Here is a 26,800-nt window from a genome sequence, read left to right on the forward strand (position 1 = left end):
AACCAAGTAGTGTACTATTTAGTACCTGTATTTCTGTCTCGATGCTAAATTTAGTGCTATTCCACACATTAGTATACACTGGCTGGTGTTAACAACTAAAAAATATTTTTTTTTCTGCGTATAAATACGCTTAACAGTGCGCTCATCATTGCAAAGGGCATACATACAACAAAGGAGTGTACTATTTAGTAACTGTTATTCTGTCTAGGGCCTATATACTTTGAAAGGACAGCCGTAAGTAATTGCCTGCTGCTGTTCTATACCCTCATAGACGCACTAAGTATTTAAGGCAGGGAAGTGCCAGGATGTGCACAGAGAAGGGGCAGAGGCCTACATACGTCAGGCAGAGTTGGCAGCAGACTTGGGGCGAGTGGCAGCAGGAGTCGCAGCAATAGGCCTGAGCTCCCGTTAACACCCAGCGGTCGTGTCGCCGACCCATCTCTCCTCATCAATTGGTTTGCACACTCATCCCCATCATCACAAGCGACATCTGACAACCCCAGTCAAGAGTCGTGGGTTCCTAAGACACAACCCTCAGTTGGCATGGTCCGAGAGCAGTCCCTGTAATCCTACTGCCTTTGTCCTATGCTGTTCCCTCTTCCAAAGAAGTATCTCATGCTTTGGGTTCAGCTCCACTATTTAGCGAGGACGATGTAATAGAGGACAGTCAGCATCTAATGGGCAGCCAAGAATGTGAGGAGACATGCGTCCCTTGCTCCGCAAGGCGGCCAAGTAGTGATGCGGAGATTGACGTGGGAGGCAGTGTTTCAATTGCTCAGGGTCCTGAGGCAGACACTGTTGTGGAACACGAGGGGGACATCAGTGACGTGCACACATCTTTTGATGATGATGAAGCCGATCGCAATTGGGAGCCGGGTGCAGAATCCGGGGCTTCATCATCATCAGGAGAAGAGATTTGCTCTTTGTCTATGAGGCAGCAAGGCGGTAGCACGGTTGGCAATCAGCGTGGTGGTGGCAGTAGTGGAAATTCAGGAGCCAAACGTGCCAGGGGGAGACCACCTGCTTCGCGGCAAGCTACCATTCAGGGAGGTAGTGGAACAGGGGTTCCTGGAGACGGCGCCAATAGCAGTGAAATAGTGCAAACTACGGGTGGGAAAATCAGTTACTTTGTGGTGTGGTTGTTCTTCATAAAGAATCCAGAGGACCTTAGCGTAGTCACATGCAAAATCTGTGGGCAGAAAGTGAAGCGTGGCCAGGGTCACAATCTCGGCACCACGGCCCTGCGTCAACACATGATTCACCACCATAAAGCGGCCTGGGATAACCGTGGCTCTGAGGTAGTGGTCCAGCCTGCCGCATCACCCAGTGGCCATCCGCTCCCTCCGTCATCCAGCCAAGGCTCCACCACCTCAGCCGAAGGGAGCATTGTGTCAAACCATCCTTCTTGCGCTCCTGCTTCCTCCGCTCGTAGTCAGGCATTCCGCCAACAATCGATCGGCGATGCCATGTCCAAGAGACAACAGTATGCACCCACTCATCCAACTGCGCAGAAGTTGAATGTGCTCCTGTCCAAGTTGCTGGTGTTACAGTCCCTCCCTTTCCAACTGGTGGACTCTGCAGCTTTCAGGGAATTGATGGCTTGTGCCGAGACGAGGTGGAGAGTCCCAAGCCGTCATTTCTTTGCGAAGAAGGCAGTACCAGCCCTGCATAAGTTTGTAGAAGAGAAGGTGAGCCAGTTTTTGAGCCTGTCTGTGTGTTCAAAAGTGCACGGCAGCGCCGACGTGTGGAGCTGTAACTACGGGTAGGGACAATACATGTCTTTTACGGCCCACTGGGTAAATGTTGTTCCTGCACAGCCACAGCAGCAACTTGGACAGGTCACACCGCTTCCTCCTCCACGCTCTCGCTCCCAGGCAATTGGTCCTTTTACAGTGTGCGCCTCCTCCTCCTCCTCCCCCGTGTCCTCGGCCTCCACTGCACATCCAAATCTCGGTGGCCCTTCATCGTACCACGTGTGTAGGGCACAGCGGTTTCAAACCGTTCTTCACATGGTTTGCCTTGGCGAACGGAGTCACACAGGGGAGGAACTGCTGAAGTTCATTAGGGAAGAAATCCGAGTATGGCTGACTCCATGAAATCTGGAAATGGGAACCATGGTGACCGACAATGGGAAGAACATTGTGGCCGCGCTGCGACAAGGAAGTGTGAACCATTCGCCCTGCATGGCACACGTGTTGAATCTGGTTGTCAAGAAGTTCATCAAGTCTTCACCCCATTTGCAAGACGTCCTGATAATGGCAAGGAAACTGTGCATGCACTTCAGCCACTCGTACACCGCCAAGCACACTTTGCTTGAGCTGCAGCGTCAGAACGGTATCCCACAACATAGTCTCATTTGTGACGTTGCCACACGTTGGAATTCCACCCTCGATATGTTGGACAGACTATACGAACAAAGAAAAGCCGTCACAGATTTTTTGATGATACAAGCAGATAGGAGTACTCCCCTGTGTAACTTAAATGTGAACGAGTGGCAGCTCATACGTGACATCTGCCGTTTGCTGAGGCCCTTTGAGGAAGCCACATTTTTTGTTAGACGCTCGAATTACGCCATGAACGACGTAATCCCACTCCTACATTTACTCCAAAAAATTATTGAAAACATGGCTGGTCACGGCAATGGAGATGTTGCGCCTACATCAGAAGGCTACATGAGTCCTGTGGGGGATGAACTGGAGGAGGATGATGAGGGGCAGAGCGGAGCACAGTTTACGGTGGATGAGATGGCCGGTGTTTCTGGTCATTGAACAGGAGGGGAGGAACAGGAGCAGCCAGAGGAGCTGGAGGGTTATTACAAGGGAGGCGAGACAGAGGACCCAGACACACCGTGGCAGTATGCAGTGGAGATGGAGGCAGGTAGTCCCAGTGAGTCACTGTCACAAATGGCACGATGCATGCTGAGTTGCTTGCGTAGTGACCCCCGAATTGTCCAAATTCGTCAGCGCGATGACTTCTGGATCTCCACCTTATTAGACCCTCGCTACCGGCCCAGAATGTGAGCCTTTTTTACACCCACTGAGAGGGAGGACAAACTGACCTACTTCAGGGTACTTCTACGTAGTCGGTTGGCCGATGCCTATAGGCCACATGGTCCATCCACTCGCAGGTCTGACTCGGGGGGCCCTCTGCGCTCACCTTCCACTGCCACGGCTGCTGGGGAGGGGAGGGGTGGCAGGAGCAGTACCGGCTCATTCAGTAGCAGCCTGAGTCTACAGTCGCTGATGAGTAGCTTCCTTCAGCCGCATAGTGAAGCTACTCATCAGCAGCAGGTGGACATGGAGCTGGACTTGAACCAGCAGGTGATGGCTTACCTCGACATGACCCTGCCAACAACCGTTGAAGATCCGCTGGACTTCTGGGCACCCAAACTCTGTTTATGGCCGCAACTAGCGGAGTTTGCCATGGAAAAGCTGTCCTGCCCGGCCAGTAGTGTGCCATCTGAGCGGGTGTTTAGTGCGGCCGGGGCCATAGTCACCCCAAGGCGATCTCGTCTGTCCACTAAAAATGTGGAGAGACTGACGTTTGTCAAGATGAATCAGGGATGGATCAGCCAGGATTTCCAGCCACCAATGACAGATGGGTCTGAGTAGATTGACCATGCTCCTGCAACCAAATTTTCTCTATTGTGGTTGGTTATGAAACCCTCTGGGGCAGACCTGGGGATTGTACGGCCCGCTTGACACATATGGCCCTTTGATTGGCTCTGACCGGCCCGCGCTGATTGGGGGACAACTATGCTGCCTTATCTGGGGGACATCTATGCTGCCTATTCTGGGGGACAAGTATGCTCCTAATCTGGGTGACATTTATGCTGCCTAATCTGGGGGACAACTATGCTCCTAATATGGGGAAAACTGAAGCTTCTGGCTTTGGGCCTATAATTTTTTGAAGTTTAGCAGTAGCTAAATACATGCTTAATGCAAATGTCAACATTGATCTTTAAATGTAAGGGGTTATGAAACCCTCTTGGGTACTGTGAATGACTGCTCCTGACTCGTTCTGTGTCTTTTACAAACTACTTGCCTCCCTGGTGCCTCAGGCCTTGGGCCTATAATTTTTTGAAGTTTAGCAGTAGCTAAATACATGCTTAATGCAAATGTAAACATTGATCTTTAAATGTAAGGGGTTATTAAAACCTCTTGGGTACTGCAAATGCATGCTCCAGACTCATTCTGTGTCTTTCAGGAAATACTTGCCTCCCTGATGCCTCTGCCTTGGGCCTTAAATTTTTTGGATGTTTAGCAGTAGCTAAATACATGCTTAATGCAAATTTCACAATGATCGTTAAATTCTCGGCGCTCTGCCAGGGCCTTCTCCTACCCCGCCTTGGCCGATCCGAGGACCTCACTAACCAACTCACTAACTGATCCAATCACTTATAGCGACGGGCGGTGTGTACAAAGGGCAGGGACTTAATAAACGGCAGCTTATGACCCTCACTTACTGGTAATTCCTCGTTTTAAGATTAAATAATTGCAATCACCGATCCCTATCACAAACTGGTTTCAGCGTGCAACACGTACCTGTCCTTGAAAGATAGAGCGACGCTAATCAGTTCAGTGGAGCGCTAGTGCGGCCCAGGACATCTGAGGCATAACACAACTGTTATTGCTCGATCTCGCAATTGATCGGGCAAGGTAAGGGGTTATTAAAGCCTCTTGGATACTGCTGAGGCCTACTCCTGACTGCTCCTGGTGCAATGTATGGGGTAATTAAACACTCTTGGGTAGTGTTATTGTTAAATTTACTGGTAATTTTATCAGTCATAAAATAGAATTTTGCTGAATGCTAACCGTTACACAACGGAACGCTTGTTGCGTGTGATTTTTTTTAATGAATAAATAAATAGATGGAGAGGGATTAACTCTGCTTAATCATTTTTGGCAAATAGAATCCTTTTGCCATCTGATTTTTTGGAGGCAGATGCACTTACACACATGTAGTAATTTTTTTAATCCAAATTTCAAACATTGTGTGGTTTATTACTTTTGAGAAGAATGTCTTTGGGTGGTCCACCATCCTGCATTATAGAGTCTTCTGAACTGCTGTATATGCGCTTGTTTTTTTAAAAAAAAGGTATTTTGTCCGACAATTTCGATAAAATTTTGCGATTTTTTGGGGTGGATTGTGAAGCCCGGGTGATGGGTGTGTAGTGTGTACTCGTGCATCAGTCAACTCCAGTCTGTGTCCTTTAGGCAATATATGGGTTACTGATGCAGCAGAGGTGGGGCCTTGGTCTTGGAATTTCAATTATTTAAAAAAATTTAACATATTGTGTGGTTTATTATATTATAGAAGAATGTCTTTGGGTTGTCCGCCGTCCTGCATTATAGAGTCTTCTAAACTGCTGTATATGCGCTTGTTTTAACAAAAAGGTATTTTGTCAGACAATTTCAAAAAAATGTTGCGTTTTTTTTGGGGTGGATTGTGAAGCCCGGGTGATGGGTGTGTAGTGTGTACTCGTGCATCAGTCAACTCCAGTCTGTGTCCGTTAGGCAATATATGGGTTACTGATGCAGCAGAGGTGGGGCCTTGGTCTTGGAATTTCAATTATTTAAAAAAATTTAACATATTGTGTGGTTTATTATATTATAGAATAATGTCTTTGGGTGGTCCACCGTCCTGCATTATAGAGTCTTCTGAACTGCTGTATATGCGCTTGTTTTAACAAAAAGGTATTTTGTCAGACAATTTAAAAAAAAAATTGTGTTTTTTTGGGGTCGATTGTGAAGCCCGGGTGTGTACTTGTGCATCAGCCAACTCCAGGCTGTGTCTTTCAGGCAACCTATGGGTTACTGATGCAGCTGAGGTGGGGCCTGGGTCTATAAATTTCATTTTTTTTTTATTCAACAATTGTGTGGTTCATTATTTTTGAGAAGAAAGTCTTTGGGTGGTCCACCGTCCTGCCTTATAGAGTCTTCTGAAATGTTGGATATTCGCTTGTGCTTACACAAAGTTGTAAATTAAAAAAAAAAAAAAATTATGCAATTTTGTTGATTTTGGGGCGGATTGTGAAGCCCTATGTGTACTGGTGCATCAGCCAACTCCAGGCTTTGTCCTTCAGGTAATAAATGGGTTCCTGATGCCGCAGAGGTGGGGCCTGGGTCTGGGAATTTAAAATTATTGGATTGCGGGTGCTGCAAAAAAAGATGGACACACCATAATCCGTTCAGTGGAGCGCGCCTGCAGCCCCGGACATCTGAGGGCATAACACACCTGTTATTGCTCGATCTCAGGAGAAGGGGGTTCATCATCGGGAGAAGAGAGTTGCAGGTTGCACTTGAGTCAGCAAGGCGGTAGCACGGTTGGCAGTCAGCGTGGTGTGGCAGTAGTGGAAATTCTGGAGCCAAACGTGAGCGGGGGAGACCACCTGCTTCGCGGCAGCTTACCTTTCCGGGAGTTAGCGGGTTACCAGCACCGGTTGATGAAAGATAGAGACACGCTAATCTGTTCAGTGGAGCATGCCTGCGGCTCCGGAAATCAGATGGCATAACACACCTGGTATTGCTCGATCTCGCAATTGATCGTGCAAAGGTAGGGGGTTATTAAAGCCTCTTGGGTACTGCTGAGGTTTACTCTTGACTGCTCCTGGTGCAATGTATGGGGTAATTAAACACTCTTGGGTAGTGTTTTTTTTTTTTTTTATTTACTGATAATTTTATCAGTAATAAAATTTTATTTTCCAGAATGCTAATCGTTACACAACGGAACGCTTGTTGCGTGTGATTTTTTAATGAAAATAAAAAAAATATATAAAATACGGACAGGGATTAACTCTGCTTCATCATTTTGGGCGAAAAAAGTCCTTTGGTGATCTGATCTTTTGGAGACAGATGCGCTTACACACATATTGAATTAGTTTTTGTAAAAAAAAATTTCAAACATTGTGTGGTTTATTATTTTTGAGAAGAATGTCTTTGGGTGGTCCATCGTCCTGCATTGTAGAGTCTTGTGAACTGTTGGATATGTGCTTGTTCTTACACAAAGGTATTTCTTGAAAATATTTCTAAAATGTTGTTGTTTTTTGGAGGGGATTGTGAAGCCCGGGTGTGTACTGATGCATCAGCCAACTCCAGGCTGTGTCCTTCAGGCAATATATGGGTTACTGATGCCACAGGGGTGGGGCCTGGTTCTGGAAATTTCTAATTTTTGGATAGCGGGTGCTACCAATGAGAAATCTTTGACAAAAATGTAATATATTGTGTTGTTTTTTTTTTTTTTTTGGGGGGGGGGGGGTGGTTGTGAAGCCCTGGTGTGTAGTGTACTAGTGCATCAGCCAACTCCACGCTGTGCCATTTAGCCAATAAATGGTCTCCTCTTGCCACGCTATGTCCACGCTATGTCATTCAGTCACTATATGGTCTCCTGACGCTGATGCCACCACCAGGCTCTGTCATTGTGCTGCTGTGCCGCAGTGATTCTAAGAGCGATGCCGGGAATCTGCATGCTATTCTGAATAACAGTATTATTTCACTACCCCAGCACACTCCATATGCGTTTTACGACACAGCAAAGTGTTCTATACCCCTATAGAGGCTGTATGTAGGCTAGAAATAGCCTTTTTTAACATCGATTCGCCGTGGATAAATTCAGATCGAAACAAACTTTTCGGGAAAATTCGGCGAATCGTCCGAATCAAATTTTTGAAAAGTTCGCTCATCTCTTATTGTAACCAGTTTAATCCAAACCGAACTGGCCAAAGGATTCATGATAGGGCCCTACGAGGTGCCCCCTTTTCATGTTGGAGAGTCAGCCCACTGGGGCTTGCCACAGGCAAATTTTCGAATAAAAGGAGGTTAATATACGATCTCTCAGCTCCCTACTCCTCCGTCATCCCTAGCATCAATGTGTTAATCCCGTCCGACGAGTTTTCCATGAAATATGCTTCAATTGACCGGGACATACAGATCATCTTACAGTTAGGGAGAAACACCTGGCTGTCTAAGGCAGACATATCCAACACTTTCAAACTACTCCCCTCAGACAAGACCTCTGGCAATGGCACGGAGTCAAATGGCTGAACAAGTACTATTTTGCAGTTAAGCTCACATTCGGGGCCAAGAGCAGCCCCTGGCTCTTTGACCAGCTAGCCACAGCATTGCATTGGGCGCTGCAGAACGTCGCCAACTGCCAACATACCATACACTATCTGGATGACTTCTTACTGCTCGAATGTCCCGATCTCTCTCCCTACAATCTCACTTCTCTACTGTCTTTATTCAAAGAAATCGGGGTCCCAGTTTCACCTCACAAGACTGAGGGCCCCGTCAGATAGCTGGTGTTTTTAGGCATTATCCTAGATACGGTGAGCATGCAGGCTAGACTTCCTCAGGAGTAACCAGCCAGAACCAGAGAGGTGATACACAAACTATGCAGAAGTCGCACGGTGACCATGGTTGAACTACAGAGCCTCCTGGGCATGATGGCTTTCGCCATGAGGATCATCCCTCAGGGGAGAGCCTTCATATCCAGACTCTTGGACCTTCTCCCCTCAGTCTCGGGTCAAAGGCACATCATACGTGTCAACAACGAGGAGATGGCGGACTTACTCATGTGGGATCACTTCTTGGAGAGCTGGAATGGGGTCTCGTTTTTCGTCCCTTAAGTATCGGAAATGTCCCCAACAATAGTGTCTGATGCCTCAGCGGTTGGCTTCGCGGCCATTCACGGGAGAAAATGGTTGGCCGGCCCCTGGCCGTCAGAGATCCTTCACATTCCTGACCTTAGAGAAACTTCAGCTCTGTTCGAAACATACCCCATTGTACCCGCCGCTGCTGTCTGGGGGCATTCCTGGGCCAATTCCACAGTTCGGTTTCTGTGAGACAATGCCGCCACAGTCGAAATTCTCAACAAAGGACGCTCCAGATCTCCCCACATAATGCACTTTGTTAGGAGGATCATTTTACTGTATCTCCAGCCCAATTTTCATTATTTGGTGGAACATATAGAAGGTAAGAAGAATTTGGTCGCCGATGCACTCTCTCGGGCTAAATTCAGTGTATTTTTTCAAGTGCAGCCAGATGCAGACTGGGTCGGCGTCCCGGTGCCTCCATTTCAACAACTACTGACGGACTAGCCGGATACATCACCGTAGCCAATACCCTAATCAGGAAGTCTCTAGCTCCCAGCACTATCCGGGCCTATGAAGCCGTCTTGGCAGTCTTCACCTCTTTCATGCACAACCTAGGACTTTCCCCCACAATCACCATACACTCTGCCCTAGCTTTTGTTGGCTTTTGCCATTCTTCTTTACACCTGTCTCAGAGCACCATCAAACTACACGTAACGGGTCTTCAACACCACAGGTCTCATTCACACCCACACGCCTCTTCACTACTCTCCGCTCATCCGATTAAAGCAGCACTCAAAGGTATTTCAGTCCTGTCTCACCCCAAATTCCCTTCTCGCGCATCGGTCACGGGGGATCTTTTTCGGGCCATGTTTTCCTTACTTGACACTCACCCTTTTGGGTTTCACCTCAGCACGGTCATCAAAGCTGCCATACACCTTGCTTTCTATGGGTTCCTTAGACCAGGGGAATTCACGCGCCTTGGCCTCAGAGCACCCGGGCTGACCCTGAACCAACTATCGGCAAACGGGCGAGGTCTCACCCTCACTTTACTAGCCACTAAAACCTGCAGATGGGGAGCGTCCATCAGGTACTTCCCTGCCTCACATCAGTGGTGCCCGGTTTCATCTCTCACTGATCTCCTCTCCATGCTGTCCGGGCAAGCGGCGGACAGTCCTCTCCTCCCGGTGGGTGGGCGGGCTCTGTCCTCCTCCCAATTCATCAAATATGTAAGGTCCTTAGTCACCATGCTGGGCCATGATCCCACTGTCATCACAGGATACTCATTCAGGATCGGAGTGGCCTCTGCGGCCTCCAAACACGTCCCGGCTCACATCATTAAGAAATTAGCTCACTGGAACTCCAGCTTTTTCGACCGTTACATACCTGATCCCTCAACTGAAATGGCTAATGTATTTAAGATATTGGCATTATAATACCAATAAAATAGAGTTGCACCCTACTCTTGACTCTTTGCCCACGGTCGCGGTAATTGGGCACACCTTATCCGCTGTTTCTATTCCATGGTTATGTACTAGGTCTCCCGATGCTTCAAGTCTCAGGACGGTAAGTACAATTGTCCTCCTTTCTTACATAGGTTACTTCCACAGCCCTTCCAGCCACGACCACAAATAAAAATTTGCTCACAAAGCCGTTTTGTAAGACAGCTCCGTACTGGCTTACATTTATGGTGTTTTAGACGGCTTGCAACTTTTTGTGCGACTTTCCCACTTGATAAATCCCTGACCACTGCAAAGTAAAAAATTCAATTTACTTTCGTACTCTCTTTTGTAGCATTTTGCTTACAGCCAAAAGTCACACAAAAAATATGTGCTAATGCTTAGGTGCTAATGCAAATTTTTGTGTGACTTTTGTAAGCAAAAAAAGCTCTAAATCCCTTGATAAATGCCCCCCAATATGAATAAATGTCAGTGCAGATAGAATCTCTAGGTAATTGATTTAAGCTGGTCAGGGTAAATGGGTAATGGTAATCCAGCCTGGACCTCTTGCTTAACAAATCATAAAAATATTAATTATTTATCTTAGGTAAATATGAAGGAAGGGTGCACAGTAGCATTAGATGAATAACAAATCTATGATCAGCATAACACCATACAACATAATTTCATTATGAAACTGCAAAGACATGAAATGCTGCGCATACACAGCATAATACTAAATAAGATAGCGTGACTTACTCCAGTGTTCCCCCACCTCACACTCCATCGTGTTTCGCCCCGCTTCGTCTGGGAGTAAGTTGCCTATAGCAGGGGTTCTCAACCGGTGGTACACGTACTCCTAGGGGTAGTATTTGTCATCGCAAAGCGGAGAATGGCCGCAGCAGCTCCCTGTATATTATCGCGGCAGGAGCTGCAGCTGCGGCAACTGTACAGGAGCTTTGTGGTTGCTGGGGAGAAGTGTGACCTCCCCTGACATTGCGTGGAGGTGCCGCACAGAGCAGGAGGGCATCACACGTCACTGCGGCCCTACCGAAAGGGACTCTGGGATGTGCTGTATACCCGGACAGGCCACACGGGACACACTGTATACCCGAACAGGCCGGGTAATGTAAAAAAAACTGTAAAAAATAAGTGTATGGGAGGGAGGGTTTGTGTATATGTATATAAGTAAGTTCCCTCCGCCGTGATATAGGTACATTTTCTAAAGTGCCCTCCTCTTGGATGGGTCGTATCGCAGTGGTCAAAATTATACTTATTATACTTATGCCAATAAACATCCCCAAAATAATGATAGTTAAAACACAAAGGCTGATATCACATTTTATCTGGAAAGGTAAAAAGCCAAGAATAGCTGCTAAAATTCTTATCCCTACCAATTAATAGAGGGGGAGCAGGAGCCCCCAATCTACAGCATTATTACTATGCCGTCCTGTTAGAACAGGCCCAAGCATGGTGGAGGGGGGACAAAACAAAACAATGGGTGTAAATTGAAAGAATAACAGTTAACAAGGGCCCCTTGGAAGCTTTATTGTGGACAGCATGTAGCCCCATAGGACCAATTACGCAGTACCTGTCTACAGTAACAGCTACAAATCGAGTGTGGCTATTGCCCCAAATCAGGGAGAGAATTTTACCAATGTCACTATATGATCTGCCAACGGAGGCAATCCAATATCAAATCCCCAATATTAGTTTTAAGTTGTGGGGAAATAATGGAATCCATAAATACGCTAACATTGCAGATCAGTCTGGCTTACTCCCCTTTTCTATTATAACAGAAAAATGTAATATTCCACTTACTGAATTTTTTAAGTACCTGCAGCTACGACATTTTGTTGGGTCAATAAATTCTTTGCAAGAATTAAAAAAGTCTTCACATAGGGCAAGGTTTTTTTCAGATATAACATTGCAAAGAGGGATCTCACAAATTTATGAAGCCCTAGCACCTGATGTGAGTATTTACCCCCCCCCCCCCCCCTGTAAAAAATGGGAAAGTGATATGGGAATGAGCTTCACTATTGAACAGTGGGAAGCATGCTATATCTGGCTTATAAAGGTCTCTAAATGTGTTTCCCACCTGGAGATAGCTAGGAAGCTATTATTTAGATGGTATCAGACACCATTTATACTAGCTAAAATGCACCCGAAGTTATCGGATATATGCTGAAGATGCAAAACAGAGGTTTGCACATTGTATCATATATGGTGGGGGTGCAAAGACATTAAACCCTTATGGAAACAGGTATTTACAACCCTGCAGATCATATTGGGGAACACACTCCCATGGAGACCTGAGGTTGCACTATTGAATCTAGGTTTAGAAGATAGACACTTAGCAGATATAACCGTAATGGTACATATTCTGACAGTAGTTAAAGTAAAGATAGCTACACTGTGGAAAAAGGTAGAAGTCCTGAACATATACCATATAATAAACAAAGTAAACAATAACTATCTCATGGAACAGTCTATAGCAGCAGCTCAACTCCAAATTCCGAAATGTTTGAACTTATGGGGGAAATGGGGCCAATTTATGGATAGACTAACAACATAGGAGGGTTAAATAAAAAAATAAAAATAAAAAGGGGTATAAGTGAGTAAGTAGAGGCACGCTTGGATACTCAGAAAACAAATGTTATATGAAGAACAGGCTGATCCAGTACATTAAAATCTCTATCCCTCTCTTTTCTTTTTTATCCTTTGCTACTTTTCTTTCTTATAGGTTCTTTTTTGACTTCTCTCACCTTCCTCTTCTACCCATAGCTTATCCTCGTAGGTACGGGACTCTAGAATTGAGATGGGAGATACAGGAAAGGGGAATATAGCTCTAGGTGAAGTAGATGAACTCTATTGGTTGATTTCATTGTAATTTGATTTGATTTGCGGAATGAGTTGAACCCTACTGCTAGATATCATTGTAAGATGTTTTGTTTGAAAAAAAATAAAATAAAATAAAAAAATCTAACTTTTGTTGACATATTATAAGAATGTCTAATCTGTAATTTGATGCCTTTTGGAGATTTTTCCATCTTTCCTTGGCTTCTTTATGCACATTAATACAATTTTTTACCTGGGATGCCCAAACGTTTGATTCCCACTGTACTGAACAATACTTCTCTAATTGTAAGATAAACTATTAAGGACATATGGTAGGGTCCTACACACAATTGAATATTGTTAAGTGACATACATATTATATTCTATCCCACACTGCACAGTTATACTAGATTAGACATTGTAACATATTAGTCTGATTGAAGAGCGTTGCAGTCATTGGCATCTGTGGATATTGCAGGTGTGAACTGTGACCTCTCGTCCAAAGTTGTGCCATGAATATGTTCTAACATTAATTTTTAGTATGGACAGGGGCACTTCACACATCTGTGTAAGGCTAGGTTTCCACTTGTTTTTTTTTTCTGGCAGTTTTTGGAAAACTGTCACTGCAGTTTTTGAGCCAAAGCCAGAAATGTATTCAAAAAGAATGGGAAATATAAAGGAAGGACTTACACTTCTCCTCCCTTATGGATCCACTTCTGACTTTGGCTCAAAAACTGCAGTGGCAGTTTTCCAAAAACTGCCAGAAAAAAAAACCAAGTGGAAACCTAGCCTAAGAGATATAAATCCATAGTTTGGGAATGTCTGGGGAAGGTGCCTGCCGCATCTCTTCCATGTACATCCTTAGATGGAATTGCCCATTATTGAAGTCATGTGATGTATAGTAGTTAGAAGAGGGCGGAGTGTATTTATATGTCTAGAAATTAGATATTGCCCATCTTGATATCGTGAGGTTTCCTCTTGCAGAGTATATTCCTACTATCTGTATATGATGTCTATCTAACATAGTAACTTTTGTTGTATCATAACAGTTATTAACTATTGATTTGTGTTGTTCTACTGTTGATATAATAATATCTAATCGATATTCATTTCTATCTATGCGTTTAGTACTCATTAATATTTATTATCTATAACCAATAAATCTGCATATTTTAATAATACCTTTGTATTATTGTGTTATATTAGAAAACTGCCTCCTTAACGTTAACATCATCTTGTCAAAAATAACTTAATATCTAAGGAAATAGTTGGCTCAGATGTGAATTGTATCGATTATGTATGCAATTTACAAGGTCATAATTTTGATAATTTTTGATAGTTTTCATGTTTTTAATTGTCATAATTAATAATTTGTATGACCATATTTCATAATTGAGTTATGCAGTTAAAATTTCCAAAACACTGTGTATTGACACTTACCTAATTTAAAGCATTTTGGATATTCCAGTTTTCCTTGATCACAAGTAACTTTCATCTGAGTGCCAGGAGGAGCTTCATATCCAGATTGGCAAATAAATTCTATCAAGTCACCATGTTCACTGTAAAGCTTTGCATCCTGTCTCCACTTTGTCCTTATATTATTGTCTCTCATGTCCTTTTCCTTTGCAGTACATGGCTCTGAAACAGAAATGGAATTTTTTTTTACTCTATTTATTATATTCATCAAAATTATATCCTATCTGATTCTAGTCAATAATTCAATAAGTCAAGTAAAATATATGCAACAACATAAGTTTCCTCCTGTTCCACCATTGTACCACTGTAAAATAAGTGAGATGATTTATACACTTACCTTCTGGAAAGCTGGTGTAATGAAGAAAACTGTGTCCCTATAGCAGAATGTGACCCTCCACACAGGGACATTGTTTTCTGCTTTACAGCCCGCTCCCTCTCACTCCATTCCGCTACCCTCTCTCAGGGGGACAGGGACACCGTTTTTCCTCACATCTCCCAGCCTTTCTCCCATCCACCAGCGCCACATATCTGCTATCCTTCTGCTAGCTGATGCAAGACTACAACCCCCAGCATGTCCTCACTGTAAGGGCATGTTGTGGGAGTTGTAGTCTAGCAACTGGTAGCGAGCGGATGTAGATGGGCGGTGTGGGAAGGTAATAGATGTGAGGACGGGTGGGAGAGAGGCTTTGAAGCGCTCCACAGTCTGTCTAAGCGGTCGGGAGATATAAGGAGAAACTGTGAAAATGTGTCCAAGTCCCCCTGAGAAAGAATAGCGGTGATGGAGAGACAAGGAGCGGGCTTTAAAGCAGAAAACAATGTCCCTGTGCGGAGGGTCACATTCTGCTACAGGGACATAGTTTTCTTCATTACAGAACAGCTGAGGCCAACTGATGCACTATGGCCCAGATTTACTAAGAGTGTTGTGTAGTTTTCTTTGTGGGCTTTAATTTCCTAAAAAAAATTTCCACAGTATTTACTAATGTTTCCCTACATTTTGCATTTTTTTTTTACACATCCTCTGTTCTGTGGGGTTTTCCTCAGCTCAAATCCACCACATTTTCAGTGGAAACTTTAGTAAATATGTTGATATTTTTGTGAAAATGTCAGGGGCATGCCTCTTTTTAGCGGCCACGCCTACTCCCCCAAACGTCCTGCCACTTTTTCAGATTTTTTTCAATAAAATGGAGAGTTGGTCCTTTTTTTTCAATTTTTTTTTTCAATGTACCAGAATCTGGAGCACAACCCGACAAACACAGGTCGGGTTTACAATAGTAAATCAGGGCCTTTGTCTTCAGTTGTAGTGAATTTTAGAGTCAGATACTGGATATATGTACACCCAGCCTTAGACTTTCCTTCCAGGTCTAGTCTTAAAGGGGTATTCCTGGAAAAAAACTTTTTTATATTTATCAACTGGCTTCAGAAAGTTAAACCGATTTGTAAATTAATTGAAAAATAAATATGTGTATTGGCGCACCGACAAGAGAAATATAACAGGTGGGTTGAGGTACTTACTGAAAAAAAGGGGACACTGGAGGATAAAAAGATAAGGTTGATTTTATTCTGATGCAGTGAAAATTTGTTTTTTTTGGGTGGAGGTCTCCTTTAGAAATAAAGATATTGATGATAATCAGAAACAAAATATAATGTATAGATGGAGTCCTTAGATGAGTTCACACACAGTTAGTAATGTATGCACAGTTGATATAGATAGGACTCACATTGAAAACGTCCTGTGATAGTTACACTTATTCTTTGCCGATGTTGTAACTTCTTATGATACAAACTAGCGGGCACGTAGTTACTGTTGATTAGCGCTAGTGAAGTATACTTCGGGACAGTGCTCACTGTGTACACTGTAATAGAAATCAATGTTATAAATTAATATGTAGATAGTACTTGTATCGTCCGCTATTCCACACTCCGTATGTTTGAATGGTATTAAGGCACCACCACGTAATTAAACATATGGAACCTCAGGAACTGTCTGTAAATACTGTGCCAGCATCAATTAAACACAGACTGATTAGCGGATATAGACTGAACATCGCTCATACTCCCCAATATGTATTATACTCTCAGGTTCACTACTCAGGAGAGTCCTATTAGTTCAATAACCGCAATACAAATATCCACATGTAAGATGTAGCAATACTAGCTCTTTTTCCTCCCTACGGGGTACCTGGTTCCTGTCACTCTTGTTCACGGTCCTGGAAATTACCAGTTATTCCGCAGTGGTAGAGTTCCGGGGAATAATGGAAGATGTCCTAATGGCGAGATCCAAGATAAACACGGTGTCCGGGGAGTCCCAGCGGGTATATGTACAGGGACATCTGCTCCGGCCGGTAGCGTCTCACCGGTGCTACCACGCTGTCAGCTAGTCAGGAACACACCGCAATCTGTAAACTGCTATGTGACGTCACACTTACAGCAGGGCACGAGGGCCAAACAGCAATCTAACGCGTTTCGGTCGGAACACCGACCTTCATCAGAGATGAGTGATGGTGCAGGTTGCGGTTATTTATACCTGATTCCCCCTGGTAGTCCGGTGTATCTTCCCTCAAAAGTCCAGCGGATTTCTCCAGTGGATCCCCGATTTTAGTTGCAATTCTAAAATGCATATAGTCTATGATCAGGTGGCATGCGCAGGATAGTCTCTTACCACATAAAACAGTCCCGCACATTGTTTAGAGTGCCCTAACGTGATTCCCTGATTTAATCTTTCATTTATGCAGTGGCCCTGAGCTGTTATCACAGAAAACGCATAGGAAAAGTATCTATCCAAATGTCCAGTCTGAATTGTGTCCTAAATGTCATATGTTACAAAGTGAGCAATGCTAAGCAAAAGACTGACAGTTCCTTTTCTCCTATAGCTGGATTTTTTACTGACCTTTCTTTTCCTCCTATAGCCAGCTATATTGAGACACATTTCTTGTTCTTTTATTTATTTTTTATTTATTTTTAGAGCTTTTTAGAGAAAGGCAAACAACTCCAGGTCCATATTTAAACCAAACGGAGACATGGTGTTAAGATTAAAAATACAGCAGCTTTCCACTCTCGACATTGCCGCTATATGGTCTCCCCCCTCTCCAATGTTTTTTTAATCTTTTCTATACCAAAAAAATGTGATTGTGCAAAAGAGGCATCATGCTTTTCCGTATAATGTTTTGAAAGGGGGTGACCCAAAAATCTGTGTTCAATGTTGTAGATGTGTTCCCCAATTCTTGTTGATAGGAGGTGTTTCGTTCTCCCTGCGTATGTCTTGCCACAAGGGCACTGTATCCCATACACCACATCCTTGGATTTACAGTTGATATGGGACTTTAGAGCACTTAAAAGACCCATTCCAGCTTTCCACTTTATACACTGGGGATCTTTTCTTTGTTGTTTTTTTACACCCCTTACAGGAACGGCATGACAAAAGCCCACTTCCTGAAAGAAAGATGATGGCTGATCTTTATTTTCCCTTTTCTTTATAGTGGGTGCCACCTGATTCCCTATATTAGATGTTTTTTTTGAAGGTGAAAGATGTTTTTTCCTGTAGGAATTGTCCTATGATATGGTCCCCCCTCAAAATGTCCCAATGTTTTTTAAATAATTGCTGTGTTTATTAAAGGTGGTGATAATTTGAATTTTAATGTTTTCCACGTTCTCATTGGGATTCATCTTCTGTTTTTTTACAAGGAGGATGTCTCGGTCAGTATTTTCCACTTCTTCTGCTGTCTTTACTAGTACACCTTTTTGATATCCCTTCTGTAGGAAATCTCTCTGGAGATCTTCTGCTTCCATTTTGTATTCCTCAACCTTTGTACAATTCCTCCCTAGCCTGATGAACTGGCTTCTAGGAATATTGTGGAGCCAAACTTGAAGATAGCAACAGCTATATTGACCTAAATAGCTGCCATCTTCAAGTTTGGCTTCAAAATATTCCTAGAAGCCAGTTCATCAGGCTAGGGAGGAATTGTACAAAGGTTGAGGAATACAAAATGGAAGCAGAATATCTCCAGAGAGATTTCCTACAGAAGGGATATCAAAAAGGTGTACTAGTAAAGACAGCAGAAGAAGTGGAAAATACTGACCGAGACATCCTCCTTGTAAAAAAACAGAAGATGAATCCCAATGAGAACGTGGAAAACATTAAAATTCCAATTATCAGCACCTTTAATAAACACAGCAATTATAAAAAAAAAAAATTGTGTCTAAACATTGGGAAATTTTGAGGGGGGGGACGGGACCGTATCATAGGACAATTCCTACAGGAAAAACCATCTTTCACCTTCCAAAAAACCATCTAATATAGGGAATCAGGTGGCGCCCACTATAAAGAAAAGGGAAAATAAAGATCAGCCATCATCTTTCTTTCAGGAAGTGGGCTTTTGTCATGCCGTTCCTGTAAGGGGTGTAAAAAAACAACGAAGAAAAGATCCCCAGTGTATAAAGTGAAAAGCTGGGATGGGTCTTTTAAGTGCTCTATAAAGTCCCATGTAAACTGTAAATCCAAGGATGTGGTGTATGGGATACAGTGCCCTTGTGGCAAGACATACACAGGGAGAACGAAACACCTCCTATCAACAAGAATTGGGGAACACATCTACAACATTGAACGCAGATTTTTGGGTCACCCCCTTTCAAAACATAGGGAAAAGCATGATGCCTCTTTTGCACAATCACATTTTTTTGGTATAGAAAAGATTAAAAAAACATTGGAGAGGGGGAGACCATATAGCAGCAATGTCGAGAGCGGAAAGCTGCAGGATTTTTAATCTTAACACCCTGTCTCCATTTGGTTTAAATATGGACCTGGAGTTGTATGTCTTTCTCTAAAAAGCTCTAAAAATAAATAAAAAATAAATAAAAGAACAAGAAATGTGTCTCAATATAGCTGGCTATAGGAGAAAAAGAAAGGTCAGTAAAAAATCCGGCTTTAGGAGAAAAGGAACTGTCAGTCTTTTGCTTAGCATTGCTCACTTTTTAACATATGACATTAAGGACACAATTCAGACTGGACGTTTTGGATAGATCCGTTTCCTATGCGTTTTCTGTGATAACAGCTCAGGGCCACTGCATATATGAAAGTGTAAATCAGGGAATCACGTTAGGGCACTCTAAACAATGTGCGGGACTGTTTTATGTGGTAAGAGACTATCCTGCGCATGCCACCTGATCATAGACTATATGCATTTTAGAATTGCAACTAAAATCGGGGATCCACTGGAGAAATCCGCTGGACTTTTGAGGGAAGATACACCGGACTACCAGGGGGAATCAGGTATAAATAACCGCAACCTGCCACCATCACTCATCTCTGATGAGGGTCGGCGTTCCGACCGAAACGCGTTAGATTGCTGTTTGGCCCTCGTGCCCTGCTGTAAGTGTGATGTCACATAGCAGTTTACAGATTGCGGTGTGTTCCTGACTAGCTGACAGCGTGATAGCACCGGTGAGACGCTACCGGCCGGAGCAGATCTCCCTGTGCATATACCCGCTGGGACTCCCCGGACACCGTGTTTATCTTGGATCTCGCCATTAGGACATCTTCCATTATTCCCCGGAACTCTACCACTGCGGAATAACTGGTGATTTCCAGGACCGTGAACAAGAGTGACAGGAACCAGGTACCCCGTAGGGAGGAAAAAGAGCTAGTATTGCTACATCTTACATGTGGATATTTGTATTGCGGTTATTGAACTAATAGGACTCACCTGAGTAGTGAACCTGAGAGTATAATACATATTGGGGAGTATGAGCGATGTTCAGTCTATATCCGCTCATCAGTCTGTGTTTAATTGATGCTGGCACAGTATTTACAGACAGTTCCTGAGGTTCCATATGTTTAATTACGTGGTGTTGCCTTAATACCATTCAAACATACGGAGTGTGGAATAGCGGACGATACAAGTACTATCTACATATTAATTTATAACATCGATTTCTATTACAGTGTACACAGTGAGCACTGTCCTGAAGTATCCTTCACTAGCGCTAATCAACAGTAACTACGTGCCCGCTAGTTTGTATCATAAGAAGTTACAACATTGGCAAAGAATAATTGTAACTATCACAGGACGTTTTCAATGTGAGTCCTATCTATATCAACTGTGCATACATTACTAACTGTGTGTGAACTCATCTAAGGACTCCATCTATACATTATATTTTGTTTCTGATTATCATCAATATCTTTTTTTTCTAAAGGAGACCTCCACCCAAAAAAACAAATTTTCACTGCATCAGAATAAAACCAACCTTATCTTTTTTATCCTCCACAGTGTCCCCTTTTTTTCAGTAAGTGCCTCAACCCACCTGTTATATTTCTCTTGTCGGTGCGCCGCTACACATATTTATTTTTCAATTAGCTTGTAACCTTTTGGTGGATACTAGCCAGGATCCACATTTGTGTATCAAGGCAGCCTTTCAGGGGAACCCTTCCAGCGCTAGTATTATAGTTAAAATTTTAGTACGATCTGTAAAATACTTCTATCAAAAAAATCTTAATCCTTTCAGTAGATATAAGCTGCTGAAGTTGAGTTGTTCTTTTCTGTCTGGCAACAGTGCTCTCTGCTGACATCTCTGCTTGCCTCGGGAACTACACAGAGTAGAAGAGGTTTGGCATGGGGATTTGCTACTACTCTGGACAGTTCCCGAGACAGGTGTCATGAGAAAGACAAAAAAAGAACAACTCGACTTCAGCAGCTTATAAGTACTGAAAGGATTGAGATTTTTTAATAGAAGTAATTTACAAATCTAAAACAAAGATTAACCACACCTCAAGAATACTACCCTAGGGTACACAGTGAATAATTGTTTGAGACAAAGTTTTGAAAAAAAAGTGCAGATTTTATTAAAACAATAAAAACCTAAATGGTTAAAAATATCAGAGCAATGTCAATGTTATCTTAAACTGTCATTGGGCCCTAATGACAGACTTAGAAAATATGAATATATGTATAGCAACCACCTAATATAGAATAATCTATAGATGTAAAAAACAAATGCAATTTTTCAACGGTATATAATGATCCGGAGTCGACTATTAGTCCGGCACCTATGATGAATAAAAAAGGGCTGATAGTCCGGCACTTGTAATGGAAAAGGCAAAGTCACTTGATGGACTGATGTATCGGTGTATAAAAAGCTGCCCACAGTTGTTAGACAAATGCAAAGTTCAACCTCACCCTGGCTGCTGGTCCCGTACTGCGACGGGCCGATAGTTGAAATTCTTGTGTTGGCTGCAGCAATCCTGGCGTGAGAGCCTGGATGGATATGGGCTCCGGCAGGAGACTCTCTCGGGAACGGTCCGTGGTATCGGCAAATACCTGGATGTGTATCGGACCTTCGCTGGAGAGATCGTGGCTGGGTTCTGGTAGTGCAGGCAGCAGGTTGGTAATGCGCTCAGTGGGAGAGGATGTTTGATGAATGCAGCAAGTGGTGCACAAAGTTCTGGTCCTGCTTCAGTCTAGGTGGTGCGTGCAAATTGTGCTCTGTTCAGATTAGATATCAGCCTAGACGCGTTTCAGGGTGCTAAAAACGACCCCTTCCTCAGTAGGCGGATGTAGGAAATAATGAATGTGCAGCCTTTATATGGTGGGTGCACATATGTTCTTGATTAATGGGACAAAAAGAACCTGTGGAGTGAACTTGACAGCAAAAACCTGATAAGTGGACCAACTTGGAACACTGAATTGGAATCTACTAATAAATGAATAGTTATCATCCCTTAATCTTTCTATATCTCTTAGATGTTCAGTATAAAACAGATTAGAAAATATAAATCCATATACATTTATCAATGTTATACTAGAATTGTCAAATCTAGCTATTTTTTGGTTTCACATAGTAAAACCTTCACACAAAAGAGAACTGATGTGTTGAGGAAACAGGTGGCACTCCAACATAGGTAACGCATGGAGACATCTGAGGTGTGAATTGAAGTCAAGAAGACATGTTTGTGAAAAATGTATATAAGTATGTAAATATGTTTGTAAAAGAAGAAAAATCCTGTATATAGGTGTGTGAATGAGATCAAAAGGAATGTTATGAGAAAAAAAAAATTATAATAATAAAATAAAATAAAAAATAAAAAATAGATATATATAAAATAAAGCAGAGAATAAAAAATAGTAAATGATATGTAAAATAAATATAAAATAAAAATGAGTGATGTGGTGTAAACTGAGGTGGATGAAACTAAGAAGATAATAGTAATGTGAATTAATGTGAGATTGTTGAAGATGTGTGACCAGTGAAAAAAGTTGATAGTGAATGTAAAGGTTTTGAATGGGGAAATTGTAGTGAGTGTCTGTGAAAAAAAAAATAAAAAAAAATTAATTAAATAAATAAAAAATATAAAAAAATTAAAAAAAATAAAAAAATAAGAAAAAATATAACAAAAAATTAATATTACAAGTAAAATGAAATGAGAAAAAATAAATATTTAAATAAAGGAATAAATAATATATATATTTAAATTATATTAATGAAAAGAATGTAAAAAATATATAAAATAAAAAGTAGTAAAAATATACAAAAAATAAATACAAATTGTGGTGAAAATGAAATAAAATCGGATGAAATACGTGTGAATGCATCATTGTGAATCAGTAGTCATAACATACTCTTATCCAAAAATACAAAAGACATAGACATGATTCTAAAACTCCGGAGAACATATAAGAGAGACCTGTCCTGGAACCGACAACCGCCGTGATTGGAACAACGGCGGGCGTCGGTGCCATAGCAGGTCTCTCAGAGAAAACCAAATAATTAAAAACTGGAATTCAGCCCTTTGGGCTCTATAGTATCAAATTCGAAAACATTTTTGCTCTCTGCTTTGGACATTCTGAACATGAAACTTCCTCCCCGCCAATCTTTCTTAATGATTTGAAAACCTGCAAATTTTAAACTGGATGGATCCTTTTTGTGTACTTTTGCAAAATGGGCAGATAAGGGGTGTTTTTGTTCTCCCTTTCTTATATTGTTAATGTGCTCTGCTAGTCTAGTTTTTAATTGTCGCTTCTTCCTTCCCACATATTGTTTGTGGCACCCGCATTCCAGAATATATAGGACCCCTTTTGAATTGCATGTAATACATTCATCTATTTTCCACTTATATTCATTCACTGTGGAATGAATAGTGGTTATTCTTCTAACATCCTTGGATGTTGTACATCCACTACAGGATCCGCAGCAAAAAAAAAAAACTTCATATCCATCCAGGATTGAGTTTTAATGAATTTGGTGGGAGGTTTAATAGATGGAGCTACTGTGATACCTAAGTTGGTAGCTCGTGTATATATAATCGGAGGATGTTGAGGTATAGTATCACCAATTGTTTTATCCTGTTTCAAAATTTTCCAGTTTTTTTTATGATTTGTTCTACCTTCATGTGAGTTGTATTAAAGGGCAGAACCAATCTGTATTCTGGAATGGATGTTTTTGTGTTTGACTCCTGAGGAATGAAAAAATCTTTCCTATCTAAACCTTTGATTTTTTCTAATGAATTTTGTAAGACAGCTTGTGGATACCCCTTTTCTCGGAACTGACTGGACAATTGGTCTGCTTCTTCAAGAAATTTACCATTGTCGGTGCAGTTCCTTTTTAAGCGGCGGTACTGACCTCCAGGGACATTAAGTAGCCACCTGGGTAAATGGCAGCTCTCAAAATCAATGTAGCTATTTTTAGCCTTGGGTTTCCTGAAGGTGTTGCATTTTAAACCACCATCAAAAGCTTTAATTTCTAGATCCAGGAATTCTATTTGTGAACTACTAATCGTGGAAGTGAAAAGTAAATTAAGTGAGTTGATGTTTAGATTATAAATGAAGTGATTAAGATCTTCTAAAGACCCCTGCCAAATTAAAAAAATGTCATCTATATACTGCCGCCAGAGCACCAGGTCCGCACCAAGTTTGGGACTGATGGTATTGTCCTCCCAAGCCGCCATGAAGAGATTGGCGTAACTTGGCGCGAACTTAGTGCCCATGGCGGTACCGGTTTGCTGTAAATAATAATCGCCCTCAAAATAAAAATAATTGAACACCTGTTCTAACTTGATGTTTCCTCCTAATAAAAATTTTTTGACCACTTCTACACCCTGGTCATGTTGTATTATGGTATAGAGGGAAGATACATCAAGTGTAGCCATGATGTGGTGCCCCTCCCAAGGGAAGGCCTCAACCATGGCCACTACTTGAGAGGTATCTTTGAGGTAAAATTTAGTTTGTTGTACAAAAGGTTGTAAAAATGTATCTACATACTGGGATAGGTTCGATGTTAGGGAACCTATCCCATATACGATCGGTCTACCCGGTGGGTTTGTTAGATTTTTATGAGTTTTGGGTAAACAATAAAACACAGGCAATCTACCCTCAGTGCTCAAAATAAATTTGCATTCAGTGGAAGTGATGATACCTTTTTCCAGTGCAGTGTGACAGAGTGTGTGTAATTGTGAGGTATAGTCTTCCGTAGGATCTTTGCCCAATTTCATATAGGTATGATTATCCCCAAGCTGTCTTAAACATTCTTGATTATAATTTGTTGTGTCAAGTAGTACCACCCCTCCTCCCTTATCGGCAGCCCGTATTGTTAAGTTATGATTATTTTGTAATTCTATTATAGCCTGTTTTTGTTGGGGAGTGATGTTCTTTTTGGTGTATCGTGGGATTTTTAATTTGCGTAAATCGCATTCTACCAATTTTCTAAAGGTGATAATGTCTGATCCCATCTCATGTTTAGGAAAAAACCATGATTTGGGTTTGCAATCGGTCTGGATGTAACCTGATTGCACCATCTGTTTTTCAACCGGATGTTTGGAAAAATGTTTTTTCAGACATAAGTTTCGAATGAATTTCTCTAATCCCACGTATACATCAAATTTGTTTAAGGGATAACTAGGTGCAAATTTTAAACCTTTGTTTAAAAGTGATTTTTGTGGTTCAGTAAGTATATGACTGCTCAGATTAATAATGGAGGTTTTTAGCTCTGTTTCCCTATTTTCTGAGGGGGTTGAGGTGCGATTTCTATTTCTTGTTCGTCTGCGAGTGCCCTTTTTCTGGGAATTGGGTTTGGATGTGCTATTTGATGGATTTCTGCTACTACAGTGTGTGTTTTTGGTTTGACAGTGGTGGGTGTGTTCGGCGTGGGTGGGTGATGATATTGACTCTGGGAATGTTGGATGGGGGATCTCCTTGGAGTGTATGGTCTGTGGTATGAATGGTAGTTTTGATTTTGGTAATTCCTTTTGTATGTCCTGTATGGTGGATTGTAGTGTCTCCAGTGTGGTTGCCAATGGTGATTGTGTTCTTTCAATGGAGTAATGTTTTTGTGTGACCGACCCTGTTCTAAAAAATGTTGTTGCTGTTCTTCCATAAGTGGAAGATATCTGTTTTGTGTAGGGATCGAAAATTGATCATTAATCTGATTATTCTCAGACTTATTTGAATTATTTGTTCTCTGCCACAATAATTTTTTGGTTTTTTTGTTCATTATTTCCAATTCTTATTTATCTAGCTTTTTGCATAAAAAAATCTTGTTGTTTCATATATTCTGCATTTTGTTCAAATTTATCTAATTCTGTCTTCAATCTCTCTATTTCTAAGTCAAAATTCTGTATCAATTCAGTTCTGCTTTCTATGACGAGTCTCACCAATCCCCCAGAGTAATCCGAAACTTATGTCTGAAAAAACATTTTTCCAAACATCCGGTTGAAAAACAGATGGTGCAATCAGGTTACATCCAGACCGATTGCAAACCCAAATCATGGTTTTTTCCTAAACATGAGATGGGATCAGACATTATCACCTTTAGAAAATTGGTAGAATGCGATTTACGCAAATTAAAAATCCCACGATACACCAAAAAGAACATCACTCCCCAACAAAAACAGGCTATAATAGAATTACAAAATAATCATAACTTAACAATACGGGCTGCCGATAAGGGAGGAGGGGTGGTACTACTTGACACAACAAATTATAATCAAGAATGTTTAAGACAGCTTGGGGATAATCATACCTATATGAAATTGGGCAAAGATCCTACGGAAGACTATACCTCACAATTACACACACTCTGTCACACTGCACTGGAAAAAGGTATCATCACTTCCACTGAATGCAAATTTATTTTGAGCACTGAGGGTAGATTGCCTGTGTTTTATTGTTTACCCAAAACTCATAAAAATCTAACAAACCCACCGGGTAGACCGATCGTATATGGGATAGGTTCCCTAACATCGAACCTATCCCAGTATGTAGATACATTTTTACAACCTTTTGTACAACAAACTAAATTTTACCTCAAAGATACCTCTCAAGTAGTGGCCATGGTTGAGGCCTTCCCTTGGGAGGGGCACCACATCATGGCTACACTTGATGTATCTTCCCTCTATACCATAATACAACATGACCAGGGTGTAGAAGTGGTCAAAAAAATTTTACTAGGAGGAAACATCAAGTTAGAACAG

At 42.0% G+C, this 26,800-nt stretch overlaps 1 protein-coding gene across 1 annotated transcript in view; it reads right to left on the minus strand.

The window, feature by feature from the left end:
- Positions 1-26,800, minus strand: part of LOC130275494 (coagulation factor XIII B chain-like) — a 429,154-nt gene that overhangs the window by 224,319 nt on the left and 178,035 nt on the right. The window contains exon 4 of the mRNA XM_056523540.1: positions 14,308-14,505. Within this exon, the coding sequence (XP_056379515.1) occupies positions 14,308-14,505 (198 nt within the window). The remainder of the gene's footprint in view (positions 1-14,307; positions 14,506-26,800) is intronic.

The sequence above is a fragment of the Hyla sarda genome, chromosome 6 (genome assembly GCF_029499605.1).
Source record: "Hyla sarda isolate aHylSar1 chromosome 6, aHylSar1.hap1, whole genome shotgun sequence".
NCBI classification, from domain to species: Eukaryota; Metazoa; Chordata; class Amphibia; order Anura; family Hylidae; genus Hyla; species Hyla sarda.